This window comes from Trichechus manatus, unplaced genomic scaffold, assembly GCF_000243295.1.
Source record: "Trichechus manatus latirostris isolate Lorelei unplaced genomic scaffold, TriManLat1.0 scaffold00057, whole genome shotgun sequence".
NCBI lineage: Eukaryota > Metazoa > Chordata > Mammalia > Sirenia > Trichechidae > Trichechus > Trichechus manatus.
Genome location: NW_004443993.1, coordinates 1,449,725 through 1,472,741, shown reverse-complemented (window position 1 = coordinate 1,472,741; position 23,017 = coordinate 1,449,725). Strand labels below are relative to the sequence as shown.

The 23,017-nt window shown below is 48.1% G+C and overlaps 1 protein-coding gene across 7 annotated transcripts in view; it reads left to right on the top strand.

Moving 5' to 3' along the window:
- DNM2 (dynamin 2) overlaps positions 1-23,017 on the top strand; it is a 98,631-nt gene that overhangs the window by 46,775 nt on the left and 28,839 nt on the right. For all 7 annotated transcript variants that reach the window (XM_023733191.1, XM_012556134.2, XM_012556133.2 and 4 more), the window contains exons 3-8: positions 2,754-2,903; positions 4,012-4,215; positions 7,027-7,125; positions 12,839-12,999; positions 16,871-17,013; positions 20,231-20,366. In XM_023733191.1, the coding sequence (XP_023588959.1) occupies positions 2,754-2,903; positions 4,012-4,215; positions 7,027-7,125; positions 12,839-12,999; positions 16,871-17,013; positions 20,231-20,366 (893 nt within the window). The remainder of the gene's footprint in view (positions 1-2,753; positions 2,904-4,011; positions 4,216-7,026; positions 7,126-12,838; positions 13,000-16,870; positions 17,014-20,230; positions 20,367-23,017) is intronic.

The following is a 23,017-nucleotide window of genomic DNA, read 5'->3' as shown; positions in this document are numbered from 1 at the left end:
ACTGTGAGACGGACATGAGCCAAGACTCCATTAATAACCTGACCTCCGTATGCCCCCACTCTGACTGGTGGGCCACAGTGACGTTTTGGGTCTCCTGGAATTAGTGTCAGCTCAGAGCCAGTATCCAGTAATCCCCAAAAAGTCTGATTACTTCCTTTTCCCCAGTGAACAGTCACTCTCGTAAAAGGCCGTAGATCCCTTTGGGGACGGCTGGGAGAAAGATTAACAGTAAAAATTTTGGGAAGTATGTTGGAGTCCTTCCTCAAGGGGACCTGGCCTCCCCTTCATTCAAAGGGTTGTGGGTCTTTAAACTCGCTCAAATCTGGGAATTGATTGAGTCACTGTGACTCTCTATTCTGGCGATTTGAGTTAGACTGCTGTTCACCTGACCTAGAATTCATGCATTTGTATAGATCAAGTAAATATTTAGTAGATTTCCTATCTCTTTCACTCCTAGGGACACCATGACTAAGTAGCCAACGCCATAAGTCCATAGGAGTCAGACTATTCTGATTACTGCTTTGACTCCTCTGTCCATTACTGTAACCACGCCCCCCTTGTCTTTGTCGATTGAGTGCAGCCACTTGGCCCCTACTACCACGGGGTCCAATCAGCCCCATTGTAGTTGGGCGTGTTAATTCAGTTAGGGCAGTTCCCACTGTCAAATCTGACTTATGTAAAATAGCAATCACAGCAGTCTTCAAGGATGCTGGCGCTCCCTTCACAAATTTGTTCCTCACAGTTGTGGTAAAAGGTGTGTCATCTGGACACTCCATATGTGGGTCTGTTGATCTAACTTGATAAATCCCCTCTAGCATGCCAATTTCCCTGAGCCTTTGGATACCCTCTTCTACAGTATACCAAGGCAGGGCTGGTACTTCAGCTTGATTTAGTGTCGGTCCCCTCATAATCCATGCTTTGGCAACCCAACCAAATAAACTATTAGATCCTTTCCTAACTTCTCTAGCTGAAACATTGAAGAAACAGTCTGTGCTCAGTGGACCCATATCAGTAAACTTAGACTGATCCATCTTTGTGTTCCTTGCACCATTATCCCACACCCTTAATAGCCATTCCCACACATATTCCCCAGGTTTCTGTTTGTACATATTAGAAAACTCAAGTAGTTCTTTGGGAGTGTAGCGTACCTCCTCCTGGGCCACACTTTGTACTTCACCTTTTGGGGCTCACTGGGGCTTAAGCCTAGTTATAGGTCTAGAAGCCAGAATCGGTAGTGTGGAATTGTTTTGAGAACATTCAGCATTATCTTGTAAAGCATCTGCCTCAGCCGATGCTCCAGGCAATGACTCAGGCAAGTGCTCTTTAGAGGCAGCTGGGCTAGGGCTAATCTCCTCAGATGGGAGTGGAGGGGCTAATGGTTTTTCTGAGCAGGGTGGTTTAGCAGACAACATGAAGTAATCTCTTCAGATGGGACTGGTTCTGCTGGCAGAAGAGATTCAATGGAATTTACAGGCTCAGTGTCCCCAGCTTCCTGATTATCTGCCCATATGTCCCCATCCCATGTCTCAGGATCCCATCTCTTCCCAATCAATGCCCTTACTTTAACTTCAGACACCTCTTGAGGTTTGCAGTTGAGCTGGCGTTGTAATTAAGCCACTCTTACAATAAGACTCTGGGTTTGGTTTTCAGCAATTTCGGCTCTGTTACTACAAGGAATAAGGCTTTCTTTCAAAGCACAAGTGGAAGCCTTGAGGTTATTTATGCGGCACTTAAGCCTTCACTCTGAAGCCCCTAGCACATCTCTTTCCTTCATCAGTTTGTCTAGCGAAAGTAGGACAAACCAACCAGTTTCCTTATACTTCTCATTCTGACAAAGCTGTAGAAAGATATCACACATGTGTTGACCCTGAGCCTCACCTTTCACCAATACCTGATCTACTGGTGGTGATATTTTGCATATTTGTATTGCCATCTTGCTCCATAGACTAGCAGTGACCTGTTTACTGCTGGAAGCAGAGTCATCAATGTCTTTATGACTAACCAGACTTGAGAACCAATTTAGAAAACTCATCCTTACAATTTTGTTTCTCTAGAACCGCTCTCGGTACCAAATGTCTCAGGCCGGGTTCTCTAGAGAAGCAAAACTAGTAAAGTATATAAATATGTATATAGAGAGAGATTATATCAGGGAAACAGCTCACGTGATTGTAGAGGCTAGAATGTTCCAAGTCCGTGGATCAGGGTAGAGGCCTCTCCCAAGTCACACAGCTGCAGAAGCTGGCAAGCCCAAGATCGGCAGGTCGGAGAGCAGGACTCCCACTCACAGGCCGTGCAGATCGCTGAATCCCAGGTTCGGCAGATAAGCTGACAGCTCAAGTCCCAAGAATGGGAGATGAGACGACAGGAAGCAGCCGCAGGATCCAGAGAGAGCAAAATGCCAGAACGTCTGCTTATATATAGATGCGGGCCACACCCCCAAGGAGACCCCTTTCATCTGATTGGCTCCTCACAGTATATTGAATCATGGGAATGATTACATTAAAACAATGAGAATCATGGCCCAGCCAAGTTGACACACAATCTTAACCGTCACAAACATGCTCGGGGTATAGGAGCGCCTCTCAGATACTTGTCAAGTGAATGTCTCCATTGTCCACCAGATTCCTAGAGTGCCTGTGACTGATTTGTCACTCTCTGTGCTTGACAGAGCTCTTCTCTGAAAGGTTCATCTGTTCCCCACCGACAGAGCACACTTTTCTTTCTAATTTTGAGCCCCTTTTTTCCCTTTTCAGAATATGCCGAGTTTCTGCACTGCAAGTCCAAAAAGTTTACAGACTTTGAGGAAGTCCGGCAGGAGATTGAAGCGGAGACCGACAGGGTCACGGGGACCAACAAAGGCATCTCCCCAGTGCCCATCAACCTGCGGATCTACTCGCCACATGGTACGCAGCACGGGCTCAGACCTGAGCATGGGGTGGGAGGGAGGAAGCTGAGTCTGTACCAGTCATGGGTAGGATGTGCCCCACTCTCACAGAGAATGTGTTCCCTACTATTTTCCTTGCATGCACCCAGCCTTCTTGAGCTCTGTCTTCCCACTTTCGATAGGTACATGGTACAGAGAATTCGATCTCGGCTCTGAAAAAAAGGCAACAGTCCAGGAAGACTGTTAGAAGTGGTGGGGACTGTGGCAAATTGCCCTGTTTGAAAGGGGGCAGCTAATACTCAGCTCCCAAGTAATGGTGGCCACGTAGTGACACAGGCCCAAGAAAGCCAGGTCTTCTGATACATTGAGAGGAACCAGAAAGCCAGCCCTCTATGCAAAATATGCTAATTTTAACACTCTACATGACATAAATAGAACAGCTCGCAGCCGTGGCCCAGAGGCTCCGATTGCTAACTCCACCAGTTTTGGGGGAATATTCCAACATCTTAACTCCTCTCTGTGGGTTTCCTGTGATGAGTTTTTAAATTTGTTTATTTTGAATAAATAGTGTCTACATGTGGCTCACATTAAAAAAATTACAAAAGGGTATCCACCCTACCCTTAACATTACAAATATATTTTGTGTTCTTCAAATGATACGTTATGCATGTATCATAATATATGCATGCATTCATTGTTTCATTGTTTGTATCCCCCTTTTACTCAAACTGTAGCATATTATAAAGATATATGACTATCTCAGAGTTTTTCTTATCAGTAAGTAAAGATTATCCTCTTTTTGTTTTTAATGCTTCCTTGGTATTGGCTGAACAGATGGGCTGGAATTTATTTAAGCATTTAGATCGATTCCAATCTGCAAATACAAATGTCCTGATTTAAAAACTCGGTACCATTTGAATAGAGCAAGCCCAGTGTAGGGGTGTCTATAGGATGCTTCCTAGGAGGGGAGCTTTTGGGTCTCAACATGTGATCCAGTTGGAATGGCAGGAGAAGCCATGAGGTCTGGCCCCCAACAGCCTGGGGGAAGTGGGCCGGGCTGCTGCAGGGCTATGTAGACCTCAGCACTCCCAGCTTCTGATGATTTTTCCCTCTAATCTCCCTCCCAGTGCTTAACCTCACCCTCATCGACCTTCCGGGCATCACCAAGGTACCCGTGGGGGACCAGCCCCCAGACATCGAGTACCAGATCAAGGACATGATCCTGCAGTTCATCAGCCGGGAGAGCAGCCTAATCCTTGCCGTCACCCCCGCCAACATGGACCTGGCCAACTCAGATGCCCTTAAACTGGCCAAGGAGGTCGACCCCCAAGGTAACCACTGAGCCCCAGAGCCGCGGCTCCCTCTTCCAGGTACCTCTGAGCATTAGGACTCGTCCAGAATCCTTGGTTCCCAGTCACTGGTGTCCTCTCTGGCACATGACCCCCTTTGGAAAAGGCCTTCTGGAACACCCCCATGAGGACTGCAGTGCTGGTGGGCACCCCCTGGAGGCTGCTGAGCATTTGGATATCTCTCCTGGGACATAATGGTGCACACTTCACCTGTGTAGGAAGCTAGTCTAGGGAGCTGGGAAGAGCCCAGACATCACAGCTCACAGTTGTGAGTCCAAATCCTGCCTATAGAAGTTACGTACCCTCTACAAGGCTCAGCCCCCTCTGTCAAAATGGGAGCAGCAGTGCTAGCCTGTGGGGCTGCTGTGAGGACCACAGATACTCTCCATAAACTGTTCAGGGCAGGGTTGAAAACTCAGACTTCTCAGCAGCAAATAAGGTACAAGAGTGACAAATTAATGAAGCAAGTGGGAGGCAGTTGGGAGTAATGGGGAGTGTGGCTTCCCCAGCTTAGGGCATTCAGGGTCAAACTTTTAAAAGGGCCATTTATTCAATGTGCCAGGCTCTGTTTTGGCCCTGGGGATCCAGCAGGGGACAAAATTAACAGTGTTTCTGTTGCTGGGAGCTGATACTCTAGTGGAGAAGACAGAATACAACAAGGAAATAAGCAAGTGAGATCATTTCAGGTAATGGTAAGCACTGGGCGGGAGGGGTCAGGAACCTCTGAAGAAGTGAGGTTTTAGGCAAGACCAGAATGATGACAAGAGGCAAAAGCTAGGAAAATGGACCAATATCAGTACCAGTTGCCGTTGAGTTGATTCTGACTCATGGTGACCCCATGTGTGTCAGAGTAAAACTATACTCCATAGTTTTTCAGTTGCTGGTTTTTTGGAAGTAGATCACCAGGTCTTTCTTCTGAGACGCTGCTGGGTGGACTCAAACTGCCAACTTTTTGGTTAGCAATCAAGCGTATTAACCATTTGCATCCACCCAGGGAATCCTGGAAAACAGAGAGCAGGTGCTGAAAGCCTAGGGTGTGTAAGACACCATAAGGAGACCCATGTAGCTGGAACAGAGCAGGCTAAAGGGAGAGCAGGGTGGGTGAGGGCTGGGAGAGGCTGGGGCCAGTCAAGCAGGGCCCTGTGGGCTGTGCGGGGGGCTTGAAGTTTTATTCTCAGAGTGTTGGGGCTTTTGAAGCTGAATGTAACACACTGAAATGTGTTTTACAAAATGCCCTCTGGCTGCTGGCGCCCCAGAGTGGTTTGGAGGGAGTCAAGGACCAGTGAAGGGCTGTGCAAGTTGTCGAGGCCAGGCAGGTTCTGTGGCTCAGGCCCCCCAGTTTGCAGCACTGGGTCAGGGCACCGGGTGTTGGGTGAAGGGCGACAGCTAGTGGCTTTTTCCCCACTGGGTCCAAGCTCCTTACAGTGCAGGCCATGTGTCTTTGTCTCACCAGTGAACAGACCATGCCAGCTTGTGTCCCCGGAAGCGTCGGCTGTCCTTTTCCCGGAAGTACAGCCCTCCCAGGGCTCACAGCGCCAGCAGCCTCCTGGTCCTATTCTCTGCTGTCGTCTCATGAAATGGGGCACGATGGTGACGAGGCACAGTGGAGGCTTGATCAGGCAGTGACAGAGTGGGAATCGATGTAGTTAGGCACCATCTGCTGTAACGTGGATTTTTCCTGGCTCGTACCGTAGTCGCAGTGGAGATAGTTCCATGCGTCATCTCTGTTGTCATCCACTGGGCTGCCCGGTGCTGATCTCTCCGTTCCTTTGTTCTTGGACATACACATTGTTTCTGGGTTTTGATCATTATCAAAAGAGATGACGCCCCCAGGACCCCTACCCCGGTCACATCCTCTACCCTGCTCTGCCTCTCCCCTTACTACTGGCTACAAGCTTGTAGCTGGTTGTAGATAAGACCACGAGACCCTCTGAAAAGATGAGGCCAGTTTACACTCTAACCAGCAGAGGATGAGCAGGTGGAGTCCCCAGGGAGAGCACAGCTGTCGCCCCCTTGATGCCCAAGTTAGCTAACTCTCCAACACACACACACATACGAACACACATACGCACACACCAACACACACACACCAGCACATACACACGCACTGAGACACACACACACCAAGACACAAGTACCAACACATACACATGGACTAACACACACACACCAACACATACACATGCACTGAGACACACACACACACCAAGACACAAGTACCAACACATACACATGGACTAACACACACCAACACATACATACCAACACACACACATGCACCAAGACAGACACACAGCTAGCTCAGAGGCCAGCTCTCAGGGACTGGCTGTGGTGGTTGATCTGCAGGTATGAGGCTTTGCTCTGAGTATCTCCTTGATTCTGGATGACTCGGCAAGAGGAGGAATTGGATGGGATGGTTCCAGAGTAGAATTTTGGCTGTTCGGGTGAGAAAAAAACCCTAGAATCAGACGCTGCAGGTTTGCGTATTACATTGGAACTTTGCATGCAGCTCAGAGAGCTCAGAATCACAGCTCTGACCTGGGGTTTGCATTTCGATGAGGCTCCCCGCCCCCCAGCCTGGGGCAGCAAGTGCTGTCAGTGATATCTTGAGCGCCGACCACGTTGACTGAGCCTTTGCCACGTGCCAGGCTTATCTTGGTGGAGGACTCTCTGAGATTGAGGCTGTTTCTGTCTTCGTTTGACCTATGGGAAACTGGAGAACAGGGAGGTGGTCTGAGGCCACGGACCTGTGTTCCTTCCTCCCGGCGCCCTCTGACATCTGGGCTATTTCAGGCCTGCGGACCATTGGTGTCATCACCAAGCTCGACCTGATGGACGAAGGCACTGACGCCAGAGACATCCTGGAGAACAAGCTCCTCCCCTTGAGAAGAGGTGAGGCTGGGTGGGGGCTGGGGCCACAGAGCGGGGTACAGGGAGGGTGGGCTGGGCTTCAGTAGTCCTAGAGCTGGAGCTCTCCCTGCTTTTGAAAAACTCCTTTTGTTTCTATTGTTCTTATTACTGAGACTGTGGCAAATGTCAGGATGCACACAGACACACATGTCCACACCACCACCCGTTTCCCACTGCCCAGAGCTTACTGCTTTTATGTTATATTGTAAATCCTTCTAACGTTTTTTTGCTTATGATCATATGTCGCTTTCTTCTGGTTTGTATACGTTTGTCTTCAATTACACAGTTAACACCTGCTCGTTTGTGGAACATTAAAAAACAAGTGTACAGAAACAAAAAATTAAAATCATCTACCATCTTACCTTCCCAAGAGAGACCCTGGTTAGGGCTTTGTGGATCTCCTTCCAAACAGCTTTTACCAGGATTTTAAACTTGTATTGATTTGTGTACTTACTTTCTGTTACCAAAATTCTCAAACATTCTCAAAAGTCAAGAGAAGAGTTTGATGAGCCCCCAGGGACGTACTACTCAACTCCATTGGTTATCAGCATGCAACCAATCTTGAACCCTGAGCCCGGACTCGCCTACTATTGTGATTTTCTTCCTGAGGGATTTTAACACAAATCCTATCATTTTACACACCAGTACCTAAGCTTTTCTAACAGTTCCCTGCCAGTTCCCTTTGTTTTTCCAATACCATTTATTTGTGGAAGAAACGTCTGCATTTGGGATTTGGCCAATTGCCATTCCCTGTAAACTGGTAACTAGATCTAAACAGGAGGCCTGATTAGGTTCAGGTTCGGGTCTTCTGACAAGAATTGTCTAAGTATTTTTATTTACTACTGTGAGAATAGCAGGCACTTATTGAGTGTCTACTCTGTACCAGGCACTCACTCAATCCTGACAACAGTCGAGGGTTGTCGTTAGGTGCTCTCGAGTCGGTTCTGACTCGTAGCGACCCTTGTACAACAGACTAAACATTGCCCAGTCCTGCGCCATCCTCATGGTCGTTGCTATGTTTGAGCCCATTGTTGCAGCCACTGTGTCAATCCATTGCTTTGAGGGTCTTCCTCTTTTTCTCTGACCCTCTCCTTTACCAAGCATGATGTCCTTCTCCAGGGACTGATCCCTCCTGATAGATAACATGTTCAAAGTTCATGAGACGAAGTCTCACCATCCTTTCTTCTAATTAGCATTCTGGCTGTACTTCTAAGACAGATTTGTTCGTTCTTCTGGCAGTCCATGGTATATTCAATATTCTTTGCCAGCACCGTAATTCAGAGGCATCAATTCTTCTTCGGTCTTCTTTTTTCATTGTCCAGCATTTGCATGTATACGAGGCAATTGAAAACAGAATGGCTTGGGTCAGGCACACCTTAGTCCTTAAAGTGACATCTTTGCTTTTGAACACTTTAAAGGGGTCTTTTGCATACTTTAAAGAGGTCTTTTGCAGCAGATTTGCCCAATGCAACGCGTCGACTGCCGCTTCCATGGGCTTGATTGTGGATCCAAGTGAAATGAAATCCTTGACAGCTTCAATCTTTTTTCCTTTTATCATGATGTTGCTTATTGGTCCAGTTGTGAAGATTTTTGTTTTCTTTATGTTGAGGTGTAATCCATACTGAAGGCTGTAGTCTTTGATGAGTCTTCTCCAATCCTGATGCCCCGTTCTTCTTCATATAGTCCAGCTTCTCGGATTACTTGCTCAGCATATAGATTGAATAAGTACGGTGAAAGGATACAACCCTGAAGAGCACCTTTCCTGATTTTAAACCACACAGTATCTCCTTGTTCAAACGACTGCCTCTTGGTCTATGTACAGATTCCGCATGAGCACAACTAAGTGTTTTGGAATTAATGTTCTTCATAATGTTATCCATAATTTGTTATGATCCACAAAGTTGAATGCCTTTGCATAATCAATAAAATCCAAGTAAACACCTTTCTGGTATTCTCTGCTTTCAGCCAGGGTCCATCTGACATCAGCAATGATATCTCATTCCATGTCCTCTTCTGAATCTGGCTTGAATTTCTGGCAGTTCCTTGTCGATATACTGCTACAACCGCTTTTGAATGGTCTTCAGCAAAATTTTACTTGTGTGTTATATTAATAATACTGTTCAATAATTTCCGTATTCTGTTGGATCACCTTTCTTTGGAATGAGCACAATTATGGGTATCTTCCAGCTACTTGGTAGCCACCAATGAGGTGGCTGTATTCTCATCCCCATTTTATGGATGAAGAAACTGAGACAGAGGCTAAACCCCTTGCTCCAGCTCACAAAGCCAGGAAGTAGCAGAGCTGGTTTTAATCCAGCTCCAAGCTGCTATGTGACCTGCTTTTCTACTTCATTTAGCAGAATGTCAGAACGTTTCCCCATGACAGGTAAATAAATGTTCTTTAGGAAGACTTCAAAAGAGTCCATGGCATTCCTTATGCAGTGTGCAGGCTATTGTTCGATCCTTGTTTCTTGGACACTCGGGTGTTTCCTGGTTTTCACTGTGCTGCTGTGTTGCATAGCCATCTCGGGTTTTTTTTAAGGCCATTTCTTCCCTTTCTGATTTGCTCTCAGCTGTGGGCACCTTTTGTGTCTTTGATTTTGCTCCCAGGGGCTCCGTCCCGCATATCTGGGATAGGCATGGGGAAATTTTCCGACCTAGGTTGCTGTCTTCCCCCAGCACAGCTGAGACATTGAGTGACAAGGTGGCCCATAGCAGGAGGGAGCATGGCCAGGGCCCAAATCCAAAAACCCGTTTGGCTACAAGGATCAGGGCTGAGAAGCAAACCTGCGGCTGGCAGAAGTTTAGGAAGGCCTGGAGTCTTAAGAGCTAGCAAGCAGCCATCTAGGATGCATCAATTGGTCCCAACTACCGGGAGTAAAGGAGAATGAAGAACACCAAAGTATTAGCCCAAGAGACAGAAAGGGCCACGCAGACCAGAGACTTCATCAACCTGAGACCAGAAGAACTAGATGGTGCCTTGCTACCACCAATGACCTCCCTGACAGGGAACACAACAGAGAGTCCCTGATGGAGCGGGGAAAGGGTGGAGTGCAGAACTCAAATTCTAGTAGAAAGACCAGTCTTAATGGTTTGATTGCGACTGGAGGGACCCCAGAAGACATGGCCCCCGGACTCTCTGTTAGCCCAAAACTAAAACAATTCCCGAAGCCAGCTCTTCAGACAAAGATCGGACTGGACTGTGGGACATAAAGTGATACTTGTGAGGAGTGTGCCTCTTAGCTCAAGTAGATACAAGAGACTAAACAGGCAGCTCCTGTCCAGAGGTGAGATGAGAAGGCAGGATCAGGAGCTGGTTGAATGGATATGGGAAATTAGGGGTGGAAAGAAGGAGTGTGCTGTCACAGTATAGGGAGGGCAATTAGGGTCACTTAACAACGTATGTATAAATTTTTGTATGAGAGACTAACTTGAATTATAAACTTTCACTTAAACTACAACCAAAAGAAAAAAAAAAGAAACTGAAAAAGGAATGTCAATGCTGAAAGAGAAAACCCAGCCAGACCCTACTGTGCCGGCACCCTCCGTCCATCCAGACCCTGCTGTGCCGGCACCCTCCACCCAGCGAGCCTGACCCCAGTCTCCCCTTGCACAGGTCTCAGCCTCCATCTCAGAGCTCACGGGGCTTGGGTCGGGCTCAGCATCCCAGCCCTGCCACCTGAGTGGCAGACGATGTGGAAGGAAGTCATCAGCTTCCCTCCTTCACGACTCACTGCTGTCCATGCCCCGTCCTTCACCTGCCTTCCTTTTCCACTTTCCCCTTGCTTGTGCACTTGCTCGTGTCTTTGACCTCAGGCTCCTTCTCCCTGTTTTCTCCTCCTCACGTGTCTTCTGAATCCGTTTAAATGGACCCTTTTTCTTGGCCTACAGCAGGCTCAGGGCTCCTACACCTTTAAAAGAACCAAAAACCAACCATAGCCTTTCTCTCCCACTGCTGTTTCCTTCTGTATGCTGTTAGACAAACGAGAGTATTTGGGCTTCAGACAAGTCTGTGTTCAGATCTCTCAAGTGACCTTCCTGTGACTCTCAGCCCCCTCATCTGTGAAAGGGACATAATGAGAGAATGCGATGCAGTCGTGTCTGCACGCGGCCCAGCAGGACAGACGTCAGGCTGGCTCCCCTCCTCCCCACTGCTAAGAGTTTCTGGTTACCCTCGAGTCAATTCTGACTCATGGTGACCCCCATGTGCTTCAGAGTAGAACTGTGCCCCATAGGGTTTTCATGGCTGTGACCTTTTGGAAGCAGATCACCGGGCCTTTCTTCCGAGGCACCTCTGGGTGGATTCAAACCACCACCCTTCTGGTTAGTAGCCAAGCACTTAACTGTTTGCACCACCTAAGGCCTTTTGCCACCTATGTCCAATCTACCTCTTCAACTTTGATAACATTAATAACAATGACCACTTCTGTTCATTGACTAACTACCACGTGCCACTGTGAGTTGGAATCCCCAACGGCACTGGCTTTGGTTTTATTTTTTTATTATGTGCTAGCCAGTAGGCTAAGTCCCTTATTTCCCATGATACCCATTTGTACAGGACGCCTTGCGGCATGGACTCCTGGGGCCTCCTGTCTGTGCCCTGGGGCTCCTGGCTCGTCTGTTGTTTGGAATGCCCCTACCCTTCTCCCCCAAGTTCTTTATGTCCAAATACTGCGAATCTTTTCTTCCAACTAGCTTGTTTATTGCAACAGTAGGTTTTCATGGTTAAAAATATTCCAAAATTGTATTGAAGCCTACTAAATTGAGGAGGTTGTCTCCCAAGCACCCCGCGCCCCAGTCCCACTTCTCACATGGTCACTGTTAACTGGTGCTTGTGCTTCATTCTAGAAAACTTTAATGCAAATGCAATCGTTTTAAAAAAGCACCCATGTTTTCTTTCATGTCTTATGTGTAAATCTGTGATCCCTCAAGAATTAAGTTTGGTGGGCATCCAACTTTGTTTCTTTGCCAACAGCATCCATCGACTAATCCAGTTTTCCTCCTGTTGATTTTCGAGTGTTACCCTTCAGTGCCCACCTGCTTATGTGTGTATTTTTGGAGTTTCTGTTCTGTTCCATTCGTCTCTTTGGGAGTACATGCCCTCATATACCTAGCTATTTTAAAACTAATAGCTTTATAATAGGTTTTAATATCTGGTAGGATGAGCTGAGCATGCATTGCCCTTCTTGTTGAGATTTTTTTTCCTTGTCTTTAGAGCTTAGTTTGTGGACTTTTATCTTTTCAGAGCTTTTCTCTGTCCCCCCTCATGCCAGACAGGATGTAATTCTCCTTCCTCCAGACCCTTGTGTTGCATTTCAGGGCCTGCCTTCTGCTGCACTCTGATTTTTCATCCTCTTTTGTTGTCTCTGGAGCCCTGGGGGTGCAGTGGTTAAGAGCTTGCCTGCAACCAAGAGGTCGGCAGGTTGAATCCACCAGCCACTCCTTGGAAACTCTATGAGGCAGTTCTACTCTGTCCTCTAGGGTTGCTATGAGTCAGAATCGACTCGATGGCAGTGGGTTTGGTTTTTTGGTTTTGCTTTCTCTGAGTAATGCAGTACTGCTGGTGGCCCAGTCTGTGAGTGGCAGGACCCAGTTCTGCACCTGAACCTTACCTAGCCCCAGGCCTGGTCCAAGTGGGTGCCCAAGCACAATGACTTGTGTGGCATTGCCTCCGCCTAACCCTCTTTCCCCACAGGCTACATCGGCGTGGTGAACCGCAGCCAGAAGGACATCGAGGGCAAGAAGGATATCCGTGCAGCCCTGGGAGCTGAGAGGAAGTTCTTCCTTTCCCACCCAGCCTACCGACACATAGCCGACCGCATGGGCACCCCACACCTGCAGAAGACCCTGAATCAGGTACGGCAGGGGATCAGGGCGCCACGTGCAGCCGTACAGGTTCCGCCTTGCACAACAACTCTGATCGCGGTGGCAGCAGGTGGCTTGGCAGAGGCAGGCAGGCCTCGATGCTGGTCTCCAGCTGTACTTGTTTCAGCAAAATGGATTCAGGCCACATTTGTTACTCACATAATAAATGCATTTGATTCAGGGCCTGGTAAAGAGTGGGTATTCAGTTAGTGATCACTGCTACTGTTATCACCATCGCTGTTATTAAGACTATTGCTTTAATTGCCATTGGAATTATTAGTCACATGCAGAAGTTTGCATGCAGTTCCTGGGGTTGGTGACCTGCCTTAAGAACGTCTGACCCAAACCGAGATAGAGCAGCCGGCAACACCAGACAGTAGCTAAGCGGGGGGACTCTAGAAGCTGACCCTTGGCAAGTCCAAAGCCCAGCTCTGAGTGGTGGCTCTGGGCCAGGGGCCCAGCCATTCAGGCATCCCTGCCCCTTTGCGTTAGGGTCGAGAATCAGCAAGAATGCACCTACTAAGTTAAAGCTCAGCCCATCTACCGTGTCAAATGCAGCAAGTATCAAATGCCGGCAGCTGCAGGCAGTTCATCTTTTCATTATCATTCTTTTTCGTAGGTAATACATTTGTAAATGTAAACCGTCTTCAAAGGCGTACAGTGAAATTCCTCCATCTGCCCCGCTCACACCCATAGGAAAGCACTGTCCTTAGTTTCTGTAAATAAAAGCAGGAAGGAGCCTTTCTGGAACCATGGAGGCTGGATGAACCCCTGAAACTATTGCCCTGAGATAATCTTTAAAGCTTAAAACAAAATATCCCCTGAAATCATCTTAAAACCGAACAGTAGCTTAGCTAGTAAAAAAAGCTATGCCTTGAGTGTTATGCTCTTTTAAGAACTGTCTATACGGGACCAGATTAACAACAGCAACTCAAAAGATTAGATAGGAACCTTGAGGGGCAGTGAGTTTGTGTTAACGGGGGAGGAACAACGCAGAAAAGAAGGGTGAGAATGGTTGCACAACTTGAAGAATGTGATCAGTGGCGCTGAGTTGTACATGTAGAAGCAGTTGAATTGGTGCATGTTTTCCTGTGTATATTCTTAGCAACAACAACAAAATAAAATAAAATCTAAGAAAAAAACTTTAAAAAAAAAAAACAGGAAGCACTTCTGAGAGTCACGTTTCTCCCTTTCGTACTGTAAGTGGTGGCACAGTCACGGTTCTGTCGCTTGCTTTTGTTCACTACTGGAGTGCTGGCCTTGCCATGAAGAGGACTTCCTGCTCTGCTCTGTAGCTCCATAATACTCCCTGAGCACATGGGCCCCAATTTCTTTACCCAGTCGCTTTTTTGAGGGCCACTGGTCCAGTTCCTATTCAGTAGAAGGCTGTAATTAGTAACGCAGTTCTGCATATGTGCAGCTTTCCCTGTAGGGGCAAGTCCCCAGTGTGGGATTATGCTGTGAAACTAGAGTGGGTTGCTCCTGTCGCCCTCCACGGGAGTTGTCCCTGTTGCCCGTGCTGTAGCTTCCTCCCAGCAGGAGCAGGGGGGAGGCCTGTGTGCCCCTCACTCTGTCCAGGAAGGTGGCAGGGCCCCAATTGGCAGTCAGGGAATTGTGCATTCACACGTGTACTGGGGACACGGTGGGCAGTGAGAGCGGGCGCTGCCCTCGGGGAAGTATGTTTCTAATGCGCAGACAGTGTCAAACAGCCATCAGATAAATGCATGATCCAGGGCTGGGGAGAGAGAGCTAGCACAGGGCAGGAGCCCCTGGGGAGGCAGCCCGGGACAGCAAAGCGGGGAGTCAGCACCTCTTGGGTCGGCCAGGGTCTGCCTGGGCCGGGGCAGGAAGGAGAGGAGAGAAGTGAAACTCCCCTGCAGGTGGCTTGGGGGCCTCCTAGAGAGAGCCGCAGGCCACGGCTCAGCTTACTCAGCCAGAGCTGAGTTCAAATCCCACCTCCAAGAACAGCAGTCCCCACCTCTGTGTTTCCTCACGAGTTAAACAGGGCTGATGATACCAACATGGCTGGAGACCAGGGCATGCTGCATAGACCCAGGCAGTTCCCATCGGAGGGGCAGGACCTCTGTCAGGGAGGGGGATCCATTCCAGTGCTTGGGTGCATTGATGCCTGTTTTCTCGCTTCATGGAGGCTTTGCTGATCCTTCGCTGTGTGGAACAGATGGCAGCGAGACTCTGGTTTTTCTTTCTTGTGTATTAGCTGGTTTCGTGGCTTTTCTTTTGTTCTTTGCTTTGTTTGTTTCTTTCTTTTATAACAGTAAAAAAAAAAAAAATACAGCCCAAATATAGTGAATGCCAAGTTCCTCCTGTGCCATGATAGCCAGTTCCTTTCCCCAGCAGCGGCCAGTGTCACTGCTTTCCTGAGATTCCTTCTAGGGACACCTGGGGCCTGGGAAGGCATAGATAGAGTACAGGTAATCCCTGATGTATGACGTATTCGAGTTACGACGAACCGCACTGATGACCACCTGTTTTGTTTTGTTTTTGGTGCATCTTTTCATTACTAACATGCTCTTTATAGTGTTGCAGCGTGTAATTTGCTGATATTATCATTCTCATGTGAACCCCTAAAGACAAATAAAGATGGATTTATAAAGATACTGATGATAATAGGCAATCAGTGATAATGAAAACAAAACAAAAAAAAAAAACAAATGAGGTATCTGACTCACGTCAGAACCGACTTATGATGGAGTTGTCGGAACGGAGCTCTGTTGTGAATCGGGAACTACCTGTATAGCTGGCCCTCTCTTCCTCTTTTTTTCCTTCCTTCCTTCCTCCCTCCCTCCCTCCCTCTCTTCCTTCCTCTTTTCCTTCCCTTCCCTTCCCTTTCCTCCTTTTTCCAACCTGAACAGTAATATATCCTGTTCACTGTTCTGTACCTAGTTTTTCTCTAATAGCACATCTTGGGGATTATTCCATATTCTTGTATGCAGTGGTGGCACTCGTGGTTCAATGGTGGAATTCTCGCTTTCCATGCAGGAGACCTGGGTTCGATTCACGGCCAATACACCGCATACACAGCCAACACCCATCTGTTAGTGCAATCTTTGTATTGCTATGATGCTGAACAGGTTTCAGTGGAACTTCCAGACTAAGACTAGGAAGAAAGGCCTGACGTTCCACTTCTGAAAATCAGCTAATGAAGATGCTGTGGATCACAGCTGTCCAATCCACAACAGGCCATGGGGATGGAGCAGAACTGGACAGTGTTTCGCGCTGTTTTGCACAGGGTCGCCATGAGTCAGGGGCCGACTGGATGGCAACTAACAACAACCTCCTTTTAAAATGTGTGAATAATAAATTAATAAATCTACTTCATTCTCCCCTTTTCTTCCACATTTGTTTCTTGTGACCCCACTTTATGTAAATACAGCCAATACGAAACTATGTTCTTACTTTCTCCCTGTGTTTCCCATCATAGGTAGCCTTGTGGAGCTCTGTAGGGGCAATCTGTCCATCTTAGCTTGCAGGGACTGTCCCAGTGTTTCTCACCAGCACACCAAGTGTTACTTGTTGGATGTTGTTCCGGGCCAGCCCGTCTCCCGCTGCCTGGCCTTGCTAACGCTTGTGTGGTTCTCCCTGGGGTGGACACCACCATAATTTGCCCAGCTCCCTAACAAGGAAGCTGCTGCGTCTCGCTCCGTGGACAGTGCTGGGCCCCTACCTTTCCCCACGTTTGAGCTTGTCTGTGGCTGGGATGTTTCTGGTGCGTCCTCTCGAGGCCGTGGTGTGTGCTGCGTGCAGGGTGGCCTGGGACACGCTCTGCCCACCTCCAGGCGGGCCTGCACCTTCCCAGCATTCTGCTCCCACTGATCTCTGATCTCTGGCGTCTCTCCTGCAGCAACTGACCAACCATATCCGGGAATCGCTGCCGGCCCTGCGCAGCAAGCTGCAGAGCCAGCTCTTGTCCCTGGAGAAGGAGGTGGAGGAGTATAAGAACTTCCGGCCTGATGACCCCACACGCAAAACCAAAGCCCTGCTGCAGTACGTGCCGCCCACCCCCAGCCTGGCTCACCGGGGGCCTCTGTTGGCCGCCTCCTGCCTTCCCCTCAGCCACAGGGTGCCAGTCTTCATTTGTTCACTTGTTCATTCAACAAACATTTGTTGAGCACCTCGTGTGTGCCAGGCCCTTCATTAAGCGCGGTGGAGACAACAGTGGGTGAGGCAGACACCCATCCCTGTCCACAGATGGGGGATTGGGACAGAAAATAAGTAAATAGCAAAGTTTATCGTGTATTAAATGGTTAAGTAGTAATGTGGGGAGGGGGCTAGAGAGTGCCGAGGTGGGTGGGTCTGCAGTTTAAACAGTGGTCAGGGAGAGCCTCATGGAGAAGGCAAGAGAGCCAGGCAAAGACCTGAGGGAGGTGAGGAGGGGGCCTCACAGTCTAAGGGAAGAGCCCCAGCCAGTGCAAAGGCCCTGAGCCAGCACCACAGTGAGGAGGCCATTGTGGCTGGAGGGAGCGAGTGAGGGGGGAGCAGGAGTAGATCGTACAGGGCTTTGTGTGAAGACTGGTTTTTACGCTGGAGGGCCGTGACGGGGGGTGGGGGGCCGGACTGGGCCTGGCTCAGTTGTACACAGGCACCCTCTGGCTGCTGCGGGGAGGATAGTGCAGGGAACGAGGGCAGGAGCTGGGCCCTATGTCAGCTTCTGGGGGTTCACAGTATTTGGGAGTCCCTGTGTGGTACACATGCTAGTCAAAAGGTTAGAGGTTTGAGTCCACCCAGAGGTGACATAGATAAAGGCCTGGAGATCTGCTTCTGAAAAATCAGCCATTGAAAACCTTGTGGAGCAGTTCTGCTCTGACACACGTGGGGTTGCCATGAGTCAGAGTCGACTCGATGGCACCGGTTGGTTCACATGGTACAAAATGTCGAGAGCACAGAAGGGTTGGCCGTGAAAACTCTCCTTGTCTCCCATACACCCTGCTGCCCTTCTCCAAACGGTTTCTTGCCTCACAAATGAACGAGAGCAGCGGTGGCAGTGTGTTCCATTGCAAGCCTTGCTGCTAGGTGTCTTGCAGTTTATTCACTTAACCTGACGTTGATAGGCGACGTTCACGTATCTTGCTTCAATGAAGTCAGTGTTGAGTGCGTGTGTGAGGATTCCTGCAGGACAGGCTCCTAGAAGAGGGATCGCCACGTCCAGGGGCATGGACATTTTCGTATGGATCAATAGTGGCATCTACAGAGAGGTGTTATTACTGCCACTGCCTACCCTCCACAGTTGGTGTTTGGGTGCATTCCCTTTGCTCACATACATGCCTGGCTCCCAGAAAGCCAATGACACCAAAGCTAACCATTTTTGATTGTATCACCATCATTATTACAATGGATTGTTCTGTATCTGGTTTAGCTCCACCCCTGCACAGCTCAGTAATCAGTCCGTGTCAGGCGGTGCAGCTGTACACAGCCTCCTTTATCTATAAACTCCACCGTGTGGCTATCATGCAGATCATTTAAAAGCCCTTGGCAGGTTCTTGCCACAGGCAGAGTGATTGGGGGCATTTTTCTGATCAGCTTTGCACCTGGGTGTCTCTGTTCCCGAACTGACAGCAGGAATGCACGTCCCTAGGTGTGTGATTGTAGCTATAGATTCACCCCTGTCATCTCCAAGGACCGCTGCTCATTTGTAGTTACTTTAGCTGCCCTGCACAAGTGAGGATGCTCTGGGAGCACAGCCTGGGCTGGCCCCGAATCCATTTATGCTCCGTGGGCTGCATGGTCACCTCCCTTCTGCCGCTGGCGGCAGCGAGCTGGGGTCTACATCCTCGCCCTGAAGTAGCCCTGCTCTGCCGTGCAGCAGTGCTGTGCCTCTCACAGCTTGGCCCTGGTTTGGTCTGTTCCAAGGGCAGCATTCACTAGGCCTTGGGTGTCTCTTAGAAGAAATCAAGTATGCACGCCCTCCGCACTCTGCAGCCAATGAGCTCCTGGGGATTCCGGCAGCCTGTGCAGCCCCCTGGGGCTTGGACAGAGAAGCTCGTCACTGGGCAGTGTGTTTGGCCACCGTGGCAGCACACTGACATCAGCTTATTTGCTGTAAGAGCCGGTCGTTCTCTGCTGAAGAGCTGCAGACTCAGTGCCCCAGGCTCACCTGGGAGGTGGTCCCAATTGGAGCCACTAAATTCGGCAGAATACTTGAGTGCACGGGGAACTTGGAGGGTGGAAATGAGGAAATGATTGAGGCAGAAGTGCTGAGGACATCCAAAATGCTAATTATATCATCTTAGTTCTCTACTATTCACATCGTCACAGTATTACTAAACCGCATTTAGACACTTTTTAAAGACCAGGCTGTGTTCTAAGGGCCACACATATTACTACCACATTTTGTCAATCACGTGAGCATTAAAGGAAAAAAAAAGACATAGCTTGTCAGAAATCAGGAAGCATCTTCTAGTCTTAGGTGAATTGCCACTCATTGGCTGCATTCTTTTCTGTGGCTGCTGAAAATAACAGTGTATTTTATGATCAGTGACTTCTTGGAGTTGGTGAAATACAGAAACTCCTTGGATCCTTTCAGTGACCTCATGGGTAGGTAATGTTATGATCAACCCAGTTTGCAGATGAGGAAACTGAGGCTCAGAGGACCAGAGCCACTTGTCCAAGGCCTCACGGCCCGTCAATGGTGGAGTCAAGAGCCAAACAGGCTGGTCAACACTAAGCTTTGAGTTCTCGACATTTAAAACTCCTCCCCCTCCCCACCCAGTGAAGCTGCGCAGAATATCCAGCTTACTGTCTGTGAAGGTGAACAGTAGATGACAGGGTGCAGGGGCAACAGAGCAGGCAGGTCACACGGAGACTTAGATGTCATCCTAGAGGAAGGAGCTCCAGGCTAGGAAGAAGGTGGGGCCAGGAATCCAGAGCAGCTGCATTGTCGCAGCCTTTAGGGAGGTGTTGGGAGCCAATAGGAGCCATGGAATTGGAGGGTTGGCCCTTTCTCCCTCAGGGCACCAGTGTTCACTGTGCAAACAGGGAGTAAGAAAAGAACCCCTCCCCCAGAGGCATTGAGCGGGCCTGAAGGGCTGAGAGCGAGCCTTCCTGGAGGCTAGTGTTTGCTGTCAGCGCCTCTTGTGTTCGTGTTTGTTTTAACATGAGCACATGTTTTGCTGCTAAAAGTTAAAAAGGTACATGGTCTGACTCAGGAGATAACTTCTGGAGCTTTGTTGAAACCGCTTTGATGTCTGGGTTTTCCTCCTCACAGGATGGTCCAGCAGTTTGGGGTGGACTTTGAGAAGAGGATCGAGGGCTCGGGCGACCAGGTGGACACTCTGGAGCTCTCTGGGGGCGCCCGCATCAATCGCATCTTCCACGAGCGGTTTCCCTTCGAGCTGGTGAAGGTAGCACCGCCAGGGCTGGGCCCTCCTGTCTTGATTCAGCACACCCTCCTGCTCGACCCTGTTGTTGGCCTCTGCCCAGGCCACGGGGTGTCGAGCTCCCACCTCTAGGCCTGAGCCTGCTGTCAGCAAAACTCGGCCTGGAGAAGGTGTCTCCACCGCTGGCGTCCTTCCCAGAGTGGGCAGCTTAGAGGTGTCCACAGAGCTGAATGAGAGTTCCATTTTTTTCCCTCTTATAGAAAGGAATACACATTCTTTGCAAAACACGTAGAAAATATAGGTAGACTGATGTGGGCAGATGTCCCCAGCATATTGTTGAAGGGAAAGTGCAGATTACAGAAACAGCCTGCAACATCACACCTGGATAACACACATGATATCCTCACACCTAGGTGACACATATGATATCCTTATACCACATCACACCTAGGACATGATGTCCTCACACCACATCACCCCTAGATGACATGTATGATGTCCTCACACCACATCACACTTAGATGACGTGTTTGATGTCCTTATACCACATCACACCTAGATGACATGTTTGATGTCCTCAGAGCAAATCAGGCCTAGATGACTTATGTTGTCCTCGCCCATGACACCTAGATGACACGTATGATGTCCTCATTCATCACACTAGATGACACATATGATGTCCTCATATCACATCACCCCTAGATGACATGTATGATGTCCTCACACCATATCACACCTAGATGACATGTATGTCCTCACACCACATCACACCTAGATGACATGTATGATGTCCTCATACGACATCATGCCTAGATGACACGTATGATGTCCTCACATCACTCCTAGATGACACATACGATATCCTTGCACATCACACCTAGATGACATATATGTTGTCCTGGCACATCACACCTAGATGACATGTATGATGTCCTCATTCATCACACCTAGATAACATGTATGATGTCCTCACGTGTGAAATCGCATGTGTGTGTCATTGTGAGGACACACCTGCAGGACTGCTCAAAAGTGTTATCAGCTCTGGGTGCTGGCATTTGTGATTTCCTTTTTCCTGATTTTCTTGGTGTTGTGCACCCATACTTCTAACACTCCCCCCAGGCAGCTCCTTTTAGCACCTTGATGTGTGTCCTTTCAGGATTGTTTCTGTGTGACTGGGTACACCCACGCACACGCACACCAAATAGATTCATCTTTATTTCTGTGTACATAGGTATTTTTTTAGGCAGTAGTGGTTTGGTGATAGAATTCTTGCCTTCTACCTCATGCACAGCCAACATCCATATGTCAGTGGAAGCATGCGTGTTGCGTGAGGCTTCCAGACTAAGACAGACTAGTAAGAAAGGCCTGGTGATCTTCTGAAAAATCATCGATGAAAACCCCATGACTCACAATGGTCTTACCCGCAACTAATCACGGAGATGGCACAGGACTGGGCAGCATTTTGTTCCATTGTGCATGAGGTCACCATGAGTCGGGCTGACTTGACAGCAGCTAACAACAACGACGTATATTTTTTAAACTTAAAACAGATTATGTCTTTTGTACCCTGCTTTTTTCGTATGGTGACCATCTCTCCAAATTAGTCCTGTCCATATTGTGGATTGGTAATGGTGTACAGTACAAGTAGTCCTCGACTTACAACGTGTTTAAGTTACGACAAACACTTATGACTGTCCTTTTTAACATCTTATTGTTAGTAATATGTACTATATATAACGTTGCAGCGCATATTTTGCCAATGTTATCTCAGAGGTAATGTTTCCGACCCCCAAAGACAAATAAAGATCAGGTTTATAAAGATACTGATAATAAAAGGCAATAATAATACTGGAAACTAAAAAAAGAAAAATGATGTATTCAGCTACGTCATAAGCGACTTATAACGGAGTAGTTTGAACAGAACCTCTTCGTTAGTTGGGGGCTACGTGTATCCTGTTTTGCAAACGTCCCATCATGCATCTAACCAGCCTTCTGTTGTTGGACATTTAGGTTGTGTTCAGATTTTTTAGCATTTATGGATAGTTTTGTGATTGTAGCTTAGTTTTTATTCATTCTTTAGAATAAATTCTAGTGTGTTGAAACTACTGGGTGACAGCATAAGTGTGTTTTTGGAGGCTTTTGGTGTGTATGACCGAGCAGCCCCTAAGAAAGTTTATATGAATTCACTTTCCTGCCAACAGAGCCAGAGTGTTGGTTTCACAGCATCCTTGCTGAAATTGGGTTTAAAAAAATTTTTTTTTTTTTTTAATTTTGACCAATGAAAATATTCTTCCTTGTAAATACAGCTACACCTAAGAGCAGTTGTTGTTAGGTGCTGTTGAATCAATTCCAACTCATAGCAATCCTATGTGCAATGGAACGAAACACTGTCCAGTGCTGCACCATCCTCACAGTTGTTGCTGTGTTTGAGCCCATTGTTGCAGCCACAGTGTCAATCCGTCTTGTTGAGGGTCTTCCTCTTTTTCAGTAACTTTCTACTTTACCAAGCATGATATCCTTCTCCTGGGACTGTTCCCTCCTGATAACATGTCCAAAGTACGTGAGAAAATGTCTCGCCATCCTCGCTTCCAAGGAGCATTCTGGCTGTACTTCTTCCAAGGCAGATTTGTTCTTCTGGCAGTCCATGGTATATTCAATATTCTTCACCAACACCA